The sequence below is a fragment of the Rhyacophila brunnea genome, unplaced genomic scaffold (assembly GCF_057557595.1).
Source record: "Rhyacophila brunnea isolate RB1 unplaced genomic scaffold, BYU_Rbru_1.0 scaffold_15, whole genome shotgun sequence".
NCBI lineage: Eukaryota > Metazoa > Arthropoda > Insecta > Trichoptera > Rhyacophilidae > Rhyacophila > Rhyacophila brunnea.
This window is the reverse complement of record NW_028232806.1, coordinates 6,658,460-6,680,171: the sequence shown is the minus strand read 5'-3', so window position 1 is coordinate 6,680,171 and position 21,712 is coordinate 6,658,460. Positions and strand designations below refer to the sequence as shown.

At 36.8% G+C, this 21,712-nt stretch overlaps 2 protein-coding genes across 6 annotated transcripts in view; one reads left to right on the top strand and one right to left on the bottom strand.

The window, feature by feature from the left end:
• D12 (YEATS domain containing 2 homolog D12) overlaps positions 1 to 21,712 on the top strand; it is a 440,970-nt gene that overhangs the window by 275,683 nt on the left and 143,575 nt on the right. The gene's annotated exons all lie outside the window — the stretch shown is intronic.
• The window catches only part of Sin3A (SIN3 transcription regulator family member A), a 60,209-nt gene continuing 46,329 nt past the window's right edge, over positions 7,833 to 21,712 (bottom strand). For all 5 annotated transcript variants that reach the window (XM_085943025.1, XM_085943028.1, XM_085943030.1 and 2 more), the window contains exons 11-30: positions 21,024 to 21,251; positions 20,559 to 20,825; positions 19,822 to 19,942; positions 18,781 to 18,943; positions 18,020 to 18,342; positions 17,461 to 17,583; positions 17,113 to 17,336; positions 16,835 to 17,008; positions 16,440 to 16,544; positions 16,199 to 16,342; positions 15,344 to 15,605; positions 14,980 to 15,206; positions 14,465 to 14,603; positions 13,334 to 13,485; positions 12,540 to 12,738; positions 11,945 to 12,114; positions 11,534 to 11,683; positions 10,904 to 11,212; positions 10,230 to 10,712; positions 7,833 to 9,651 (exon numbers count right to left, since the gene is read on the bottom strand). In XM_085943025.1, the coding sequence (XP_085799151.1) occupies positions 9,313 to 9,651; positions 10,230 to 10,712; positions 10,904 to 11,212; positions 11,534 to 11,683; positions 11,945 to 12,114; positions 12,540 to 12,738; positions 13,334 to 13,485; positions 14,465 to 14,603; positions 14,980 to 15,206; positions 15,344 to 15,605; positions 16,199 to 16,342; positions 16,440 to 16,544; positions 16,835 to 17,008; positions 17,113 to 17,336; positions 17,461 to 17,583; positions 18,020 to 18,342; positions 18,781 to 18,943; positions 19,822 to 19,942; positions 20,559 to 20,825; positions 21,024 to 21,251 (4,302 nt within the window). In that variant the 3' untranslated portion in view covers positions 7,833 to 9,312. The remainder of the gene's footprint in view (positions 9,652 to 10,229; positions 10,713 to 10,903; positions 11,213 to 11,533; positions 11,684 to 11,944; positions 12,115 to 12,539; positions 12,739 to 13,333; positions 13,486 to 14,464; positions 14,604 to 14,979; positions 15,207 to 15,343; positions 15,606 to 16,198; positions 16,343 to 16,439; positions 16,545 to 16,834; positions 17,009 to 17,112; positions 17,337 to 17,460; positions 17,584 to 18,019; positions 18,343 to 18,780; positions 18,944 to 19,821; positions 19,943 to 20,558; positions 20,826 to 21,023; positions 21,252 to 21,712) is intronic.

Genomic DNA, 21,712 nt, shown 5'->3' with positions numbered 1-21,712 from the left:
TTGTTTCCCCTGAAAATTTTAATTAATTGACTTCCGCGGTGTTGTTTCTTAAGCGACGACATGCTTTGCCCATTGATTCTCTGAATGCTGGTTGTCCAAATTCAAAGAAAAATAAAATAAATTGCGGGGTGCGGTCACACGTTATTCCCGAAGTGCTGTTCGCGGCCGACTGAAGCCACTCCAGCCCGCGCCGCGCTACTTTCGTGACTTTATTTTTTTCTTTTCGTTTCCGCTGCCTGTGCGATGTTTTCGTAACAAATCCGGCCGGGTGGTCAAGACAAAAGCATGTTCCATGCTAAAAACCACAAGCCGTAGAATATGTTTGAAAAAAAGTTTACGATCCTTTTGTAATCAATTGGTACTATAACTTGTCTTAATCATCAACCTGAATTTAAAGGATTGTCCACAATGGATATATTATAATGTTGACGGTCAACTTGACATAACAAATTTTTCCCATGATCCTTCAAAAAGTAAACTCGTTAGTGTCATCGGATTTCTTTTTATATTTATTTTTTTAGATTTTAGATTTATTTTTAATAAAAAATACGTCGTTTTTCTTTCGGGACATCACTAGCGCTTCATACATTAGTATGACACACTTACCCCAAAAAAAATGTTTTAGTGCATTTTGTTGAAATTCTATACTGTAGTTTTAACTCAAGACTCAATATCCATTAAATTACCTTTCTATGCATATAATACATTATGGTTTTGAAGTACTTTTGGAATAAAGAAGAATTTAGTTACACTTACACTAATATTGGGGTAAGTGTAACAAAAATATTAAAATGTCGTATTATAGTATGATATACAGTGGGTTCTTTCTGTACATATTAATTGTAATGCTTTTGTAGATCCTACGGTAAAGTTTTCAACTGTTTAAAACACACCTATTCATCATGAACCACGTTGAAATTCATCTCATTGAATTATATGTCACACTTACCCCGACTCACCTTATCAAATATTTAATGATTTGCACATTGCCCCCCAAAACATTCAAATTGCCCCCCGGTGTGGCGTACGCCCCACGCTGGGAAACATTGGATTAGTGTATACCGATTATGTAACATGCATTTCAATACACAATACCACTATTGAAATGATAAAAAATGAGTATGCATTGCAACGATATACAAAAAAAATGTACCAACTAATAAATACATATTTGTTTGGTAACTATTTTATGATGTTTAATTACGGTATTTCGTATACTTGTAATAATTATTTTAGTATACCTATCTATTATAATTAAATAATATTATGTTCCTCAGAAATAAAACATTATAAAGGAATCACACGGAATAAGTAATTACAATCATATCGAGGGTATACTGACAGAAAGCATTAACTCATTAAAACAAGTTCTGAGATAATCGCAAAAAGGATATTCTTTTTTTTTCAAAGCGTTCTCCCACGTAGATTTTTTTATGATTTTAAAACATTTTTTCTACATTATAAAGACTAACCTTTATGGCAAACACAATATACGACATGTTACAAGTCCTGTATTTTGTATACGCAGAACGCATTAAGTCATTATCATGCTTTCTATCAGAATAAAAAATAACAATATGATTTAATAATGTTTCTATTTTCTCTCTCACCTATGCCTGTGTGCGTTTTACCAGGCGTAGAGCGTAAAATTGTATACATTTTGGCATTTAAAACAGAAAAAACTGAAATAATGCGTTCTGTCAGTATACCCTCGTTATTAACGTGATGCTATAAATGTAAATAATGACAAATTTAATTGAATCTAAAAGAAGTTTGTGTTTTGATAGCTCACTAATCCTCTAATACTGTCAACTTCAGTGTTTCCCTCTCCACTAGTCACTCCAGCAAACGGAATGATTTTGTTTACTGAAAATTCTGTGGGCAATTTCTAGATTAGCGTAACTATTTGAGCTCGTAAAGTTGTTTCATCAAATTTAATGTTCAATGAGCTACTGCTACACACTATGCAATATTTAGTTAATAGCCAAATTTGCGTACATGGCTGGTAATACATTTGAGCACCTGCATGAACTTAATAAAATAATGAAAGGTCAGAATGAAAATATATCGACGTGATCTGATAAATTAGGAGTTAAGACAAAGATCTCTACAAATGTACCAAAGGACCTACCAGACCACCAATGAAAACAAGCAATTAATTTTGCATCCGTCTTAAAAACATTTAGGTAAGTAACTTTGTTTCAAAAGAAATTTCATCGTTACTTTCATACAATCAATACGACTGAATCCAAAACCCTTTTGCAACCAATGACGAAAATTCTATGGAAGCGCTTTCCCTATAAATCAAAAAATATATTAAAATTTGATTTTTTATTAATTCATCATGGGCACTTCTGAATCGATTATAACCGCTGTATGGCAAAGATATATGAGACACCATGATACATACACCGATTTTTTTCTAATAATATCTACCTACACTTCTGAGGTTGTTTAAAATACATTCGGAAATCTTGCGTATTACATATTTTATAAATTAATTTATTAAAAACCATGCCCTTGCTTTTTCGTATATGAATTCGTATTTCGAATTTACGAAAAATCTGAGCTTTGAATGAAGCGGCATGTATTTTGTTTTAACCTAGGTATCTTCACTCATATTTGTATCCACTCTTAGGCCATCCGACGATTGAAGTCCGACGGAACTGAAACTAAAATTCCAGCCAGTATCTACCTAATGTATTTCAATGGCGGCTCGCTGACGGCGAGACTGGAATCTCTCAGCTTCAAAACGGTCACGAAGAGACGCGACATGCTAGTCGCGCGGTCTCTGAAGTTTCCAGTCACCGTAAAACAGTGGTACCAACATCATTAGATTCGGTGAAAAATCATATTTTCTTACCAAAATTGGCAGCACTGCGAATATGTGTCATGCTATAAAAATCATTAACAACCCAAAACGTAAAAAGTACAAGATAAGCAAAATTGAAATAAATTATTCTATTCGAATAAACGCAGCAGCGTGCGTGTTGTCGGTTTTTGTACAAAACACCTGATGGTTCAGTTTGACAGTTTGAGGTTATGTGATTATTATTTCAAGTGGTTTCAGTAGCGCCGTGTGCGAAGCATCACATTGGCCAGTTTATGAGTTCCTTCATAAACCAGCTCTGTCAGATTTCAGTTGCGCCGTGGGAGGAGGGCCTAAGTTGCATATTTTTATTCAAACTCTTAACGAAACCAATAGGAAACTGTGATTAGTTTGTCTATTATTTCATGTCTTTTAATAATGTTTCCCACCACAATTATTCATATACATTTAGGTATTTATATTTGAATAATTATTCATGTTAATACCTATTAATAATGTATTTTTTAGAAAACGATTATATATTTGCATGCTACCACTGATGATGAAAAAAGTACATTATGTAAAACTAAGAGTTACTTTTATATTACAGATATTATTATATCTAACATTACACATTTTTGGACAATGATCGAGCGTTCCTGTTCGTAAAATTGTCCATTTCGAGCACTGATCATGCATGAAAATTAAATTATAAGTTAATTTTTATGCCACTGAGAACTTCTAGAAAACAAGAGGTCAGAATATATTCGATACTTTAGACCAGTACTCCGCAACCGGTGTGCCGTGAGATTATGCTAGGTGTGCCGCGGTACATTGCTGCCAAAAAAAAACACAAATAATTTTAAGACAAGGATCTCAACAAATGTACCAAAGGACCTACCAGACCACCATTGAAAACAAACAATTAATTTTGGATCCGTTTCAAAATCATTTAACTTTGCTGCAAAAGAAATTTCATCATTACTTTCATACAATCAATACGACTGGATTCGAAACTCTTGCAAATTATGCTGAAAATTCTATAGAAGCGCTTTTCCTATAAATTCGAGAGGAATTGGTTGAATTTAGAAACGATGGGACGCTAAAACTGAACTTCGCCGATGTTCCATTGGCTATTTTCAGGATTTCGGTTAATAAAGAATATCCTCGGATTTCCGACAAGGCTATTGCAGTTCAGCTCCCATTTTATACGACATATCTAAGTGAGCAAAGTTTTTCAACTCGAGTTATAATTAAAAAATAATAAGTAATCTTGCTTGAAGGGTATTGACCGACGGCTTCGGTTTACTCTTTCAAATATCAAGTCAAAATATATAAAACTTTTACGTTCATTGAAAAAAGCTAAGTTATCACATTAATTAGTTATTGATAATACAAATACATGGCAATCTGTACATTTAGTTCTTCGTCGTGTGTTACGTTGTTTGTATATTTAATTATTTATCAAATAAAAAAAATATAAACTAATGTAATTATGGTGCATGGCCTCTACAAGGGGGAGCTGACAGGGCTCTCTGGGGACCCAGGCTCAGGGGAGGCCGGCGTAGCAGGTCAACCAGATATGTGAGATAAACACAAATTACAATTTTGCTCGAAAAGTAAAAAAAGTCGCCTGCGGCGCTATTTTACTACGCTAGTATTAATATTTTAAGACATGCAATTGTAAGATACAATTTATTATTATGTCAATACTCGACAAATAATAAAATTGTTCTCAATCCGACAGCTAACCATAATTCAAGTGGATGTATTAATAAATGCAAAAAATCGCTAGACATACAATCAATACCAATATTTTTCCTCGAACACCATTTGAAAAACGCTATTTTAGAGTATCACACTGTCTTTAACCTTAGCGATAGGTAGGGGCCCGCCAAAGATCCTGACCTGGGGTCCCTCTTCAGGAAGTGGGGTCCATGTTTTGGTGTATAAATTGTTTTACGTGTGGTGTGCCGTGGAAAGACCTTTGGTGTGGCGTGGGTGAGCAAAGGTTGCGGAGCACTGCTTTAGACTACCTACTTATAAAATCTGGAAGTTATGTGTGGGTATTTGCACCGATGGCGCTCCATCGATGCTGGCATATGTCAAAGGCTTTGTCTCACAATAAAATCCAAATATATCTACACCAGGGTTTCCGTGGAACGTGAATAGGTGTTCCAAGAATTTATCAGAAGAGCAATGTGTCAAAACAAGTTATTATTATTTTACTTCCATTTACTGCGACATTTTAATTATAAAGCAGGATTTTCTTATTTATATTTTATCATTTATTTGTTTATGGGCAGGCATCGGTTTAATCCAACTGTTTCATCTCAAATCATGGAAACGTTTAGCATTTCTACTGAGATAATGTTTCCAGTCCATCAGGAAGAAAACCAAAAGCACCGTCACACAAGTCACTGAGTTGAATGGAAATGTAAGTGAAAAGCAAAAAAAATCGTAAGGCAATGGGAAAAATAATACACAAGGTTTATTTTTAAATTCGCTTTTACTTTCAAGATTTCAAGTATAAATCTGTACATTATAATTATATTGTCAAACTCAAAATGTTCTTCTCTTTCACACATTTTTCTCTTTCACATCGATTAGTTTCTCTCGCTGATGACAATATCTTTGTTTTCACACCTCACTTTTCATCTCGCCTAATATATAATTGTCTATCCGTTAATATTAATATTAAATACAACTATGTACTAAAACGTCCATATTACTAGAGTTAATTAAAATATGCACAAAACATCAAGAAAAAAATGCATAACTGTATATCGTAACGTTACAAGCTAATGATTCAGTATTTATTATATTATTATGTATAAGATGACATTTGCACTCCTCTTTGTTTTATATTACACACTATTCAATTTACTAATATACAAACAATGAAGATCTTAAAAAAATACTAATTAACCAATATCGTTTTTATACAAATACCGTAATTCTATCAGTCGAGAAGGAATTATACTGAAATTGAAATAGAGCCAAAATGTAAAGACGCATTTTTCTACATGGCAACCTTTGATTAAATATAATTTTTATTATTTCATAATTTCGATCACTTTCAGTGGACTGATAATAGACTAAACAGCTTGATTTTTTTTTTTTTTTTTAAAACAAATTGACATTTTAAAAATAGATTTGCTTCTGAAGCTTGACTAGCTCTTCCGGTTATCCTTTAAACGATCATCTTACTCTCAATAATGAGATAAAGTAAATATTTAATAAGCATCGAGCAAAACTTACATGATACATTAATAGATTGAACGGAAATGACAAGTGACCGCATAAATGAAAATAATTTAAAAACCTGCCAATTATTAATATTGGCATTTGATAAAGATAAACAAATGAATACCCTAAACCTAAACGAAAAAATGTAAGAGTCTACAGTCTACCAGTTATAAGATTTCCAATTAACTTCAGCGCGTGCGGGTAATGGTAATTTAAATGGAGCCGTTTGGAAGTTTATCAATCCAAAAAGAGTGTATAAATAATAAAAATATTTAATTACATTAAAATTAATATTTATTGAAAATGTCATATTCACATTGATGGCTTTTTATTGAACTTGTATGATTCAATCTCCTTACTTAAGAATATAAATCATAAGCAAATATTACAATCATTTATTTATAATAACAATGAAAATGAACAGATAACATTTTGTCATAGAGGAATAATATTCATTTCATCGATGCATTTTGCATTTGTGAAGAATTTTAATTTGTTAACATCACAGGCTGAATGAATTTGATTTGAGGTCTGTTACCACACATTTCATAGTTAATATAATATAGTGGCAAGACTTGAAACAGTGGTGAGTTCAACAGTGGCGAAGGCTCCATACTAGGCGAATATTTAAATCCTCCAACGTTCTAAGAAAAATAGACTATTATGAAGTTAAAAAATAAACAGAACCATCTGCCGTCAGAATCTTTAAGCATTGAATTTAGAATGTATATCAAAGGTAAAAAATATGCGACCGGCCAACTGTCTTCAACTATTGTATTAATATGATTACTTTAGAATCAAGATTTATTTTGCATAACTGTCGGGTCACATGACCTCAGCCCCGACCGCCAAAATGTATACAATACGGAAGAGCAAACCTAAAACCATTGTATCTAATATCATTGTCTATGACTGCGGCTTTGTCCAGAATAATTAAGATAGGTAATTAAAAAAAAAATTATTCAATGATTTTTCTTTTATAGCATTTATTAAATTAATGCAACACAATAAATTGGTTCAGTGAGTTCAGTCAGACTAATATTCTTTGTTCAGTTATTTGTCAAGTCAAGATATTGATGAATGCAATTTAAGATTTTTGTTATCTAAATTCAGCATATTATTGTGTTTTCTGAATGTTAATAAATTATCTGATATTATACCTGAGTCATTTGTCAGCGTTTTAAATACATAAGTATTTTAAATGTCTAGTTTTACGATTGAAATTGTAAGTTGTTGTCGCATCTTAGAGGTAGGATTTTCAAATTACTATATCGCTCAATTTTATATCGTCAGTGAGCTATTGAATAATCATCAATTATGCTCATCTATCAGTAGGTAATATCGTAATACCGTATTATCATTTTATATCCCATAAATATACATTTTTTCTCTGATCTCCACAGCCTACCTCTTACCAAAAGTCACCGTTCGCCACCGGAGTTCAATTATACTACAAATATTGCAGGAAGCATGTTTAATAACACAACCGAGAAGCGAAACCAGTCCAGCTGGATAGACACAATTCGTATCTTCAATATATTATGAAATTTGTAAAATTGAATTTATCAAACATGGATTCCTCCTAACTCTTTTGCATAACAGACTATTGCCCCTCTACCATAAAAATTGTCATGATGTCAGACAAAGACATAACACCTTTCAGACTACAGTGATGCCATCATAAGATTGAATATTATCCACAGGAAATTGAATGTTGGCACAATGTCAGCACACACACTATTGTAAAAAGAGAGATAAATTAAACGACAACATCAATATTAGTCAAAAGTTTGATTTTCTATTTAGAACAGGAATATTGCATTTGTAATATGTAAAAATTATATTAGCAATTAATTTAATTCTCGGAGGTTTTTTTTACACTATAGATTTTGTAGATGGTCTTGAATCGATTATATTTGAACGATTTAATGTTATGTCAAAGGCCCTAATTGCCAGAATTAAAAAAAAAATAAAGACATCTATCGTTAACCTTACAAATTTAATGTACAATAATATACAGAGAACATAATGAAGAAAAACTTTTAAAATCCGCCAAGCTGAGCGCGGAAGTGAGATTTTTTTTTATTTTGTTGTAAATTCGTAAAGAATTCACATTTTTTTATGAAAAATATAGATACTAATATCAAATACGTGCATATAAAACATGCATTCATAAACTTGAAATTTTCCCAAGCCGACAACGAACATTCCGTATAAATATATTGAATGTTTTGAAATATTTTGACCACTGTACAATAACAATTCAAAATATGCCAGATGTCTCAACGTAAAATGGAGAAAATAACATGGATCTACTTACAATTACAAACAATAACAGTTTTCAATGAGTGACATCACAAGGGCATTATTCATTTTACACCTACATGTCGTATGCCAGGTCTTGGAAAATATTTTTGTTAAACCTCACCCGAGATCATCAAACGGTGTTCTTTAAGTTTTTCTTTCTTAGATTCGGTTACTTGGATATAAAATTTGTGACAAGCTTTCATCGAAGACACAATCTCTCAATAAATGGTCCTTTTTGACAACGTGAATCAAAACAAATTTTCAACATGAAAACATTGCAAAATTTGATATAATTTATGAAAAAAATACTCCACCCAATAATTTAATTATAAATAAATGCAAGAGAATGAAAGCTCGGCTCGAAACACTTTATATCCTTCACAGTAATTGATTTGTCATTAAACTTTCTAACTTTCCACCTATAAATAAGAAACAAAACAATAACAAGAATGACTAAAAACAATAGATTTTTTGCGCAAGGAAACCTTTGTACAGCTTCCTCAAGAGGAAATGTAAGCAATTATTTTTTAAATGAATATCTACAAATATGGGTAATGGTAATGTATCACATCCCATTCAAATCTGATCATATCCGAGATGATCACGAGAAACAAAATTAATTCATCGGTCATAAATCACTTCTCATAAAAAGAATATAATAAATACAGAGTGAGATTGTACGTTTGCATGTTAGTCTTCATTTCCTTCAATAAATTGAATCAGAGGCATCGAAATAGTCATAGTACGATGGATGCTGCCCTCATCAAAATTGACACTTTTATTGAGATAGTCCGCCTGTCACCCGGAGAAAGGAAAGCGAGTCTCGCAGGAAACGGGATAGAGGAAAAGAGACAGAACAGATGGAAGAAGAAGCAGAAGGGAGTCTCCAATCAGCGCTGTTTGTGATTCCTCCGGAAGGAGAGCAGCGAGGATGGAGTCTTCTTGGGCTACCGTTGCAATTGGGCATGCGCCTCGCCTGACGGCTGCTTCTGGAGGGGCTGCGTGCCCGCCGTGTGTGGCGAGTGCACAGGGGGGACGCCGGGGCTGAGCTGGGCAGGCAGGGAAGGTGCAGGTGCAGGTGTGGAAGCTGCGGCGGCGATGAGTCGGTAGCGAGTGTAGTTAGCATAGGGGGGACGGTCCGGCGTGCCGGCTGGCAGCGCCCTGGCTGCATATCTCAGCCACTCGGAGGTAGCTCTAGACGCTCCACTCGACACGTTTCTTGAGCACCACGCCCTTAACCACGTTCTCCATCTTCCGTCCAGACGGAGGGTTACCGATTTGTGGCTCTGCAAATGTTAAAAGCCATAATAGTATTGAAAACTACATAAATTTTATGAAAATATTCTTTTACAGTCTATTAAAAATAGGATAGGCCTTTAGCAAATTACATCTAGGTATAGGTTTAAACTGCACATGAATTTTACCAAACACATGGTGTGAGTGTAAAACCAAGATATGTGCAAAAGACATATTTTGGAGATATTAGGGTTTGAAGTCTTTATTTTGTTAGGACAAATAGTTTCTAAAAAAAAACGATAATATTTGGTTTATATCTACATTATATTGCATGTTCTAGCAGTCACTTCACTTTTACATTATCAAGTTCATGACTTTTGAAGTTGTTTTGCATTTAATCTTGAAATTGAAAAATTTGGATACCTTGGTTTTACACTCACGGTGCAAGTCATGTTCTCATATTGGGGGATGATTCAGAGTAACACGCTTTTCCATCTTACAAGCACCAATAAATAAGAATTGTAGCATGCGATATAAAGAAATTCACTTTTTAATAATATTTTATATATATTTTATGATATTAACACTATACTTCAAAAATTTCAAAAGCAAGCAATATTGCACTGACTTTTTTGGCTTTGTTGAGAGATCCCTTCTTGTACAGGAACTGCTCTTTATTGACGATGAAGACCATCTTGTAAGAGTTCACATCGAAGCGACACTCAGTGCGGTCATCGTTCACAAAAGGTGAGCCGTCAGGCGCAGTGGTCGGTGCCTCTCCTCCCCCAGCACCCGGGATGCCCTCTTTATTTGGTGACTCGGCCAGAGCTTTGGCATCATCTTTCTTGGCTCCCAAGGGTAGGGGCTGCTTTTTCCGCTTGTTGTGCTGTGGTTGGGCATCCTCATCCGATGAGTGCTGGCGGACCAGGGAGGGGCGCCGAGGAAGGGTCGAGGGGGAAAGCGAGATGGAAGACGAGGGCGGAGGCAGATCATCTCGATCCTTCTCTCTGTCCATCAAGAGGGGTATCTTTCCATTGGCAGCCCCTCGCCGATGGTAGCGGCGCACGTTCCGGAGGAGGAACACCGCTTTCCTGCCGCACCACTTGCCGTCCTGTTCAATGAAACAATTGTTAAAAATTTTGGTATACAAAACGTGCAGATATATTAATTAGTAAAGTTACATCCCATAAAGATGGCAGTCCGCCACCACCACCGCAACCTAGCGACGGTAGATGTTTCAAAAGGAATAATATGAAATCTGTCGAGGAGAATAAGAAGTGCAAGGGAAATGGAAGAGCTCACCTTATACACAGCATCGGTGAGATGTGACGGATCTGCGTATTTCTCTTTGTAGGAGGCCCAGTCTGCGAGGCGCGAGGGAGGGGGACACGTGGCCGAAGCAGAAGAGGCAGAAGTCTGTTGACCAGAATTGAGGTTCGAAGAGGCATCAGGGTTGACAGAGCCAGGGAACTTGCTCACGCTATCACCCCCTCCTTGGCCTCCCCCGCCCCCGCTGCCGCTCCCCCCTCCGTCACCACTACTGCTGTTAACCGCTCCAGAGTTAAGGCTTTCCAAAAGCTCGAAGGTCACCCGGCACTCCTCTCCTCCATACTGTATGAAGAAATTAATGATTTATTAGTATATTCTAAAAAGAAAAATACGGCAATGAAGGTTAGCAAAATTAGCCAATCTTCACTGCCATTGTTAGTTTTTAAAGGAAGTAAATATCAGCCAATGAGACTACATGAAGGAAATATTAATTTCATTGGTATTAGTTTTTGATATCAAAATGTATACATTACAATATACAGTAATGAAAGATTTCCTATTGTCAGATAATATTCACATATTGTTATGGATATAATGAATGAATATAGTGTGGCATATATTGCTATGTAATATTAAATAAATATAACATGTACTAGTACGCACAATGCAGATCTTAAAAGCGTGGTCCTCTCGGAGCAGCCGTTCGGCTCGCCTCTGGTGAGCAGCTGAAAGACCTGACCCTCCTTTGGCTCTCTCCTGCGTGTGCAACTCCACACAGCGTGACGCCACGCGCTCTTGTACGCACTGCTGCAACTAAACACAGAAAATTGGCACACATTAAAGTTATCTATTCCCAATATATCGCCATTTCAATAAATAATATGAAATACTCGTAAAATTAAGTTTATTCTGAGCTTTAAAAAAAAACTCCAAATTTTATTCAAAAGGATGTAGAACTGCCTCTGTAAACTAATGAACTCGTAAACAATTTGTCATCGGACACTTCAAACAATAGACCTTCGCGTGTAGCAGGAATTTAATGATTTGCGCAAAAATATAGTACTCTCAACGAACCTGTCGCACAGCATTGGAGACGACCTTGTCGAGAGTGAAGGCGATATAAGCGTTGATGCCGAACATCTCCCGCAGACCGTCTTCGTAAGACAGGGCATCCGTGTTCCCGTCCAAAACTGATCTCACCATTTCCAACAGGGACGAGTAGTACTGGGATACGGGCAGAGTATCTACAAAATTACACACAATGTTCATATTATAAATTAATCCAGCAAGTCATATTTTGAAATGTTAGTTATTTACGCAGAATCGAGACAGTACATACATTGTATAAATGCTTTATGCTCGTAACACTAATACACCGCGATATCTCAGTGCAGCCCCAGCAAATTAATCGAATTGTTATTTGGTACAAATGAATCAGCAATGCGAAATATCCTGCAGCTAGGTACTTTAATCATTAGCCTTAGTACGCCTTTCTTTACCTTCATCTGAGGTTTTCTTCAATGCCATTCCCCGGACAAAATAATCTTTTAAGTTATAGGTCTCAATCGCACATCGAGTACAAACTAATAGTGAGGCATTTTACAATAAATAGTGGCATTGAGAAATTGATGACATTTTTTTTGACAAGATATAGTGGGAAGTTACTCACTGTCGGGCTTGAGTCGGAGGGCGACAGCAGTGGCGGGCCGGCGCAGCCGGGCATCGCCCGCCTCGTCCTTCTGTAACTGGTGTGCCAGCGCCTTCATGCTAGCCAACCGTTGGCACAGCACAGTGTGGAGTCGCAGGAACACGTACCAGTGACCGCTCCCAAAGAACACCACAGGTTGTTGTTGCTGGTTCTGTGCAGCCTGCTCCAACAGTCGACAACATTTTTTTTAAACTGCACTTACTAATTAATCTTAAATTATCTCATATGTGCATGATTTCAAACAACCAAAATGAATCTCTTAAATCAAGATCCCTGTAATTTTGAGATTTACAAAAAAACACGGTGAGTTAGTTTTTAAAATGATTAGAGGTGCAAGAACCTTACACAGAGGTAGACATTATTTTGATGATACCAATGTATTCAATAAAAATCTACTTTTTTACCAACACCGGTTGGCTTAGTTAATAGAGTGGCGCCGCGCCATCTTTGTGTAAATTAAAAAGCCATGTCAAAATATTGCATGTTCTTTCGTGTGTATTTTATCCTGTGCAGAGCAAGGACCCAAAGGGTTGGGCGAATGGCTAATAAGTAATAACTATTCCCCATAAATATTATTTCATATTAAATAATTTTAAGTAAATTCACATGGTTATCAAGTGACCTTCTATGGATGGAAAAAATTTGGAGGCGAAAACACAATATGCACAATAACACAGGTAACCTAGAACTCTTGAACAGTGCAACTGAAATGTATATTCTTCGGTTCAAGCAATGTTAATGTAATCACCACTCACCTTATTGTCTTTGTCGAAGGAATCAGCATTCATATTGGCATCAACAGAGGAGGGTTCACATTTGATCCGGCTGGAGCTATCGGAAGAACCTTCTCTCCGTCTGCCCGAACCCTTCAAACTGCTCTCTGACGATTTTGAGGAATGCGTGGTTTCTGCGCAAACACAATTTATCATTTTTACAATAATAATAAAGAAGTCATTAGCAATTGCCAAAGGACCAATTAATTAAATCGAACATATCAACAACGCTAACCCAAAAGGGTGTTATAAATAGTGCACCGTATTACCATAAGGTCAATATAATAGTTTAGGCAGGAAACAAAGCCAACGAACCAACCTGCCAAAAAATCGGAATGACTAACTTTTGAGATTCTGAATGACATTCTAAATATGTAATCTATCCCCATAAGTAACTAATTTTGACTATGTGCTTTGGTTTAGCACCCTTGATTTCTTGTAAATGATTATAATAATTTTATTCTCAATCCGACAATTATTGTATTACAGTATAACCTCGTTTTTACGTGCCCGGAATTCACGTTTTCCCGGCAATTGCGTGTAATTTTCCAGTCCCGATGTATTTCAGTACATTTAATACCCGCATTTACGTTTTTCTTTCCCGCGATTTACGTCAGAAATATTCAAAATATGCGAGTTACACGCGCTTGACAATGATTGGGTCGTGACATTCGAACGGCGTAAGGTGTTTGGAGGGAAAACTCTGTGTCTTTAGAACGGCGCACGGTGATTGGTCGGCGAGCGACAGTCATTTAACACCAGCAGACTTGTCTGCTGAAGAACTGTCTGATGAAGAAGAGATTGATATTCCAACAAAAGAAGAAGCAAAGAGCTTTACAAGCTTTGCTGATATTCAAGATGACACTTTTAAATGTTTATATAATCTTGAAAGAGAATTACATAACAAAAAAACAAAAATGCAACAAACTACCCCCTTTTACATTTTCCCTCCAATTAAGTTTTTTTTTTCAGTCCCTTAAAAAGCGTAAAATAGGGGTTATACTGTATTTGTTTATTGCATTATTTATTATTGACAATATCTTTGAATTGAGTTGCACAAACTCATTTCATTTGGATAGGGGACTTTACACCTGGTTATAAATGCTCATTTACCTTTGGCTTCAGCTGAATCAGCGCTGTTGTTTCTGACTGCGACTCTCCGGAGATTCTCTTTGTTCTCCTGATATTTTATCTTGCGAGCCATCCGGATCACCTCCTGAGAGTTGATCGGGTTGTCAGAGTCCGAAGAAGCCTGCGACCGATAAAAAGATAAATATTTTAATCAAATGATAATAATGTGATAGTGAAATTATGATATATTTGCAGAATTAATTGAAATTAATTAATTAAAATTGACACAATTATTAACAATGAATGAGTACTGAGTGGGCATAGATCCATTGACTGGCTGAACATTCAGCGGTCGGATGACAACTTGACTGTTTGGACAGAAAATATGAGAGTGAAGAGAATTCTCGGGAAGAAACTACGGTCCAATGTGGCCTTTGCCAACGATGCACGGGTAGAATAAGATATTCTCTCTTCTCAATATAATTATATTACAATATTACACAAAGTAACTCACTCCACTCGATGGGTAAAAGAATTATAGAGACTGAAGTACTCACATCTTTCTCTTGTTTTATATCCGGTTTGGCTGATTTATCAGCAGGCGTGGACAACAAACCGAAAGAGGGAGCTGAAGAGAGTCGACTGTCCCTCTCCCCTCCGACAGTCAGGTCTGCATCACTCATAGCGCTCCCATCGGGCAGAGCGGAATTTCCGGAAGGATTTTTGGTTTCTTCTGTAACGGAACCCGGACTGTCCGGAGCGACATCAGCCGATTCCTTCTCATCTGAAAGTGGTAAAATAATTATGTTATACAGTCATTGCAAATCCACAGCAAAAACAAAATTATTATATTTTCTGATACATGGGTAAGAGTGTACGCTAAAAAAACCAAATAGATTTTTACTGAAGAATGCAACAGACCATCGTCCCTCTCGTCATCGCTGAGCGGCATTCTGGGGTGAGTGTAGAGGTCAGGCAGGAAGTGTCGCAGCAATTGTTTGATGCGCTGTTTCTCCTGCTTCTGGATGGCTGTCTGGCGCCGCACGTGGTGGATCAGAAGGTCTGCCGCGTCCCCTAGCAATGCGGCTCCACCTGGCCCACATTGTGCCGAAAGGTGCGGCCCGCTGCTGTTCTTACCGCAAGACGATAGAACCGAACCCCCACTCGCCATCTGGTCCCGTCTCTGAAAACATTTTACGTGTTGTCAGTAAACTTTTTGATTAATTATTCCACCATTTTACTAGAAATTTCATTAATACAGCTGATTGCAAATCATGAAATATATATACAATATATTATATATAAAGCACACACATATTGTTTAGATTCAAAATATAATATTACTGAAATTTTACTTTACGTTCCATTGCATTTTAATCGCCTTCCGAGCGATTCAATATTCAACAATCGGATTCATTTGGGGCCATATAAATACATTTTTTCAATGTTCATAAATACCATACAACAAAATGTTACAATTTTATTTTGGAAAAATTGAAATTTCCCAGGCTGGTCTCATGCCAACACAAACAACCCTTACCCTTGATCACAATCGATACACTCAAGAAATTGATTTAATTTTTGGTATGGTTTATTATGAAATAAAATAATATTGATAAACACAGAATTAAAGTCTTCGATTGTTTTGCTTATATTACAATGATTTTGCAGTATACAGTAGCAATGCCTCATCCAGTCATCAGAGTGAGCCACCTTCTCAAGTGACGTCCACAGTACAAGCTAGCCACACGGAATAGTTAATTACAGAAGCCTCACCTCATCATAGATTGACTCAATCTCATTGAAGAGACTCTTGGACCGGAGAGCTTTGAGATCATTCTGCTTGAAGTTCACTCCCTGGTGGTCCAATGACTTGAGATAGTACTTCTCGTTCTGTTCACGCCACTGTTTATTGAAGCCCTGAAAAAAGAAAGATATTAAAATTCAAAGGAATAAACTGAATACATTTATTTATCAATGTCTCAGATTAGTTGTAGGTTACGTAATAAAATTAAACCTTTTGTGCGTCCCGCCACTCTTCTTCTTTGGCCCGGAGTCTTCTCAGCACAACAGGAACAGCCACGAGTGGATTCTTTTTCAGTCCGGCAATTATATCAGGAGCCTGGAAGAAAAAAAATTAATAATTCCATTTCAATGTCATTAGCCGGTCACAAATTAAGAATCCTGCATCTGGAAAATACAGAATTATTTTTTCAAATCAAGAGCACGGTCACAAAATAATATGTTAGATAATAGAAACCAAGTAAAGAAAAAAGAATTTTAATCACTCATAAATCAATGTATGTAATAATAAAATGCCACCCAAATTGTGCCGATGCCAATGACAAAATTCAGTCACCAAGAAGGTCTACATAATTAATTATTTTATATAGGTGAAGGAATGTTTAATACCTTCTCTCCATATATTCTATGCAGCGCCCTCTGGTGGATGGTAGGACTTGATCCGCCGAGGCAGTCATCCAAGCGATATCGAGATGCTTCGTCAGCCGTCATTCGGCAAATCTTCTTGTAAACTCCTTCTAAGGCGAGGATTGTCGATGCATTTGTTTCTATCACCACATCCAACTGTAAAAAAGGCACGGATCAAATCAAACTTATAATGACATATAGTTCAATGATATATTTTCAATATTGAAATACAGCAGACATGGGAGATAAAATACACAAACCTCAAATCTTTCATCCTCACACCGATAAATGCATTCTTCATATTGAGTCTTACGGCAGGTGACAAATGTGGAATCCTCAGCCCACGTGGGAAAACTAACCCACGAGTCGTTTAACACGTCCCGACACAGGGCAGTCCGGCCGGAACATCTCCTTGAAGCTGATTCCGCAGAGCCACGTGGTAATGCACAATACGATGTGCCCAAGCGCTTGCACGTTGTCAAATCTAGAAACATGTCAATAAACCATTTAATCCCATAACTGATAGTACATTCGATGCAAGATACAGCAATATCTGCATTATTATGCATATTCGAGAAAATAATTAACGTAAACCATTCATAACTAACCAACTTCCATGGCGGCATCACCCTGGGGTCGGTCTTGCCGGAGTTGAGCTCCGGCTAGTCCCAAAGTATCCATCTCTCCGGTATAGCGCTCACCGCCAGATGAATACATGCCCACTCCATATCCTGCAATTCAAATGAATATTATAAATTATTGATAAAGTCTAATCTGTCTGTAATCTATAAATTACATGGATTGTATGACTATTTCAGATTAAAGGAAATGAGAAGGTTTTAACCAAAGCATCAAACCGTTATTTTTTTCATTTCGGTTTTCGTTCCGGTACAAGTAAAAAAATATATATATCGGTTCGGTTTTTGTTTGTACAAAATTAACGGTTTTTCCGGTATTCAGTTCAGTTCCAGTTGGAAGCCCTGGTCTTAACAAAAACTATGTAAGGTTAAAAACAATTTATTTACACATCAACTGATGATATTTAATTATTCTGATGTTTTGCTAATCAACTGATGATATTTAATTATTCTGATGTTTTGCTATTATGATATTTTGCGAGTGTGAGGCGCAAAACAGTTGACTTAATCATTTAAATGAACTACTCACCCTGAGAAAGAGAGCTGTACGGGTGCACGGGGGTCGGGTGGTAAGGATGCATACCGTTGCCGATAGACACCGAATGGAGTTGATGGTGGGGCTGATGATGCTGGGAGGCAGGATTACTGTCAGAGGGGGTGCCATGGGAATGTGCATGTCCCGCGGGCTGCTCAGAAGAGGGCAGCTGATGGGCGGGGGAAGGGGGAGACGCAGGCGGCCCGAGGAACTCCCGGAGCCACCGCTGCAACTCAGGGTTGCGCTGGAAGAAGGGTGTCGTCACACACAGCAGCTCTGTCTTTGAAACGATTTCATTTGTGAAAAGCAGCAAGCATCTGAAAGAACGATTGACAATTAATTTTTGATTGATCGATTAACAAGTAAAGCAATGATATGCAAGCCAATTGAAACATAATATACGCCATTAGAAAATAATATGAAGTATCAATCTACTTATCCAATACAACACAAAATAAAAATTACACTATCACATTGCGAATGCTATGTCAAAAGGCCGTAAGCAACAATTTCTGGATTAAGCAATTTAAAATAAGATCAATCAAGGATGCCAACCCAAAAGAGTATAACGGATATTTTGGCAAAAATGAGTTATATATGAGGTGCGAATGTCATTATCAGTGTCCTATACGTGGACGTGCCGATAACAAAAATTATTATTCACAACGATAACCCATTTTTGCTAAACTGTCGTCTCTTTGTCTTTTGGCTCAGATCTGTAGCGTCGTATAGCACTGTAATAAAAAAAAAACTACCTTAGGAAATTGTCATAGGCTTCCTGACTTCGAAGCGCTTTTCGAACCTTCTCAAAGAACTCAAAATCGTTAGGAGTCCCTCGCTTGGCAGCCTCAGCATAAGACACGTCTCTAGGCGAGTACAGCTTTAACTTCTTGGGAGCCGTCGGTCCACCTCCGGAGCCTGGTCAAAAAAACAATTACAGTAAAACCTCATTAATACGAATTTTCAATTTACGGTGAATTTCGAAATATCTGTGTTCTTATTAATGAGGTTTCACTGTATCTATGTTGCCAATATGGCAGTGCACTGAATTTCACCAGGTGCAGAGCATAGCCTCCAGAATTGGTGGAATCTCAGACTACATTACTAGCCATAAAGTGAGTCACACATAAAAACTCTACACAACTACAACATATCAACTATGTGATTGAAGTTGGCTTTCAACAGAAAATGAAGATAACTTTATGTGTCAATGCAACATTATTTAACATTGGATTGGCGCGAGTCCGTTGGATGCGGGGGCATTCTTTTTTTCAAATTATAATGATGTTACATTAATACGTTCAATAAAGAATGTTGCATTCTCAAATCTTGTGAATTATTCGTTGAATACGAAAACAACATGATTAATAAGAAAACATCTGTTTGCGAAGTGTGAACAGCTTTGCAGTTGTCTCGCTTCGCATGGCTGTCACTGTAATCAGTGTAACCGTTCAGTTGAAACATTAATGTTGAAACGGCGAGCATAACATTTTTTTCATACTAAACTCATTTACTGCTGACACGTTTACATTAGTTGGCCATTCGATATAATTAACATGACATTTAAATGTGGTAATTAATTGGTAATTAACTAGTCAACAATAAATGTGTTAAACAATAATTAAATCGCTGCATTGTATAGTATATTTGCAACTGATAGATGGATGCAACAAATATTTCTGCTTATTCCTCATTTTACTTATCTATATATTTTGTTGACATTTCAGAGTTTGGATTATGCTGGTGTCGTGACAACGGCTGTGAAAAACTTTGCTATATTAGATTACGGCACTTACCACCGAGTTGATTATTTGAAGAAAAGCTCGGTGATCGCTTGAGATGATGGGTGGAAGAAGTCAAATTGGAGCTGCTATGGTGAGATGATCCGGAATGTTTTTGATGATGATGTGATGATACCTGTGTGAAAAAAATGAAATCATCATTAGTTAGCTGTTGACACGTTACAGCATTAAACGGATTTAAGTTTTCATTTAACAATACATATTAATTACTAAAGCAGTTGACTTCACAATGAACATACATACTATGTTATGGAAGAAAATCAAGTCATTCGTGGTTCTCAGATCTGTGTCCGGTACAAAGAGTTATCCTTCCACGGATATCCAATATTCAGAAACTTTATTTAAGAGACAACAAAAGCAATAAGTTGATAAATAAAATCAGTTGTTTATTCTCCGAAGGTGCAGAACCAACCTGCCACTGGTAATGCCAATTGGGAGGGCGATAACTATGTTTAACAAAATTGCTTCGGGTGTTGATATATTCCACCTACGTGAGAATGAGTTTAGGTGGACGTTCTTTTATAAATTCTTAAAATGGGTCTGCTTAACTCATCCGGTGTACTTCCTTGTACCTATACCTATCTAATTTATCTACTGATCTATCTCTTTTTTTTATGTAATACTGTTATATTTATATCTTTGTTTCTAAATGTCATGTTGTGAATGTCTTAAACATATAATTTGTAATGTCCACAATATGTTAAAAAAAAAAAAACAATGAAAATACATACTTGCGAAGAGGCATGTTGTGCAATATTGGTGAGAGGATGATGACGCTGCGTAGAGAGGCTGTCGAGATTGGAAGGCCGCTGAGCGGGGGGCAGCGAGGTGGACTGGGTGGCGGGCGGCTGAGCTACGGGCGGAGTGGCAGAACTCTGGTATGAGGAGAGATTGCTTCCGCTGGGCACGTTGCCTGCCGAATTGACAGGAGAGACAGCTCGGTTCGGCTGGCAATGGTACGATTCTGTCTCCATCAGGGCTGATTCCACAATGCCGCGCTAGAAGAGACAACAGAGATAAATAAAACATCACACGTGAATTTCAGGATATTATTTCAGTATGAGAGAACCGAATGTTCGTTATTACTTAAAATGCAATCTTTCCGTTGGACCATTTAACCATGAATTCATAGTGAGTATAGAAAAATCAAAAGAAATATAAGATTTGCAGTCATGAAGAAAGCATTCGATGCGAACCTGTAAGGCAGCAGCGGTGAGGTGTTGCGAGGGCCGGGGCCTGTTGGCGGCATTGAGTGAGTTGAGAGAATCATGATGCGGTCGAGCCGCATCCAAGGCGGCAGCGGCCGTGGCTGATTTGATGGCGGCGCCACTTATCCCGCTGATACCTCCCCCTCCACTGGCGTCTGGCAAAAACTGGCCAAACTCCAAAAGAAGATCCTCTTGGTTTTCAAATAGTTTTGCCACCTGGTTGATCAAAATGGAACATATTACAAGACACTCTTTTCATCATAATCCTGGCATGTCACAGTAAATCATGATAGATATACAGTAGAACCTCGATTATCTGGACTGCTAGAGGATGAAGAGAGTCCATATAATCTAAAAATTTTAATTTTTTCTATTAGGCACATATTCTTCTAAATTATAGATTTTTCGCTTGTTTGGTTATAAGGAATACAGCGGAAAACACATTTTGAAAATACTGGATTATTTGTTAGTTTGGGTTAGGATAGGTTAGGTTTGGTTAAGTTAACCAATAACAATTAATCCAGTATATCGGCTATTTTCAAAATATGTTTGCCGCTGTATTCCTCATAACCGAACTGTACCAATTTTTCTTATAATCTTACAAACTGATAACCATATTTAAATCTGGATAATTGAGTCCGGACAACCAAGATTCTGTGACATGATTTTTAGCCAAA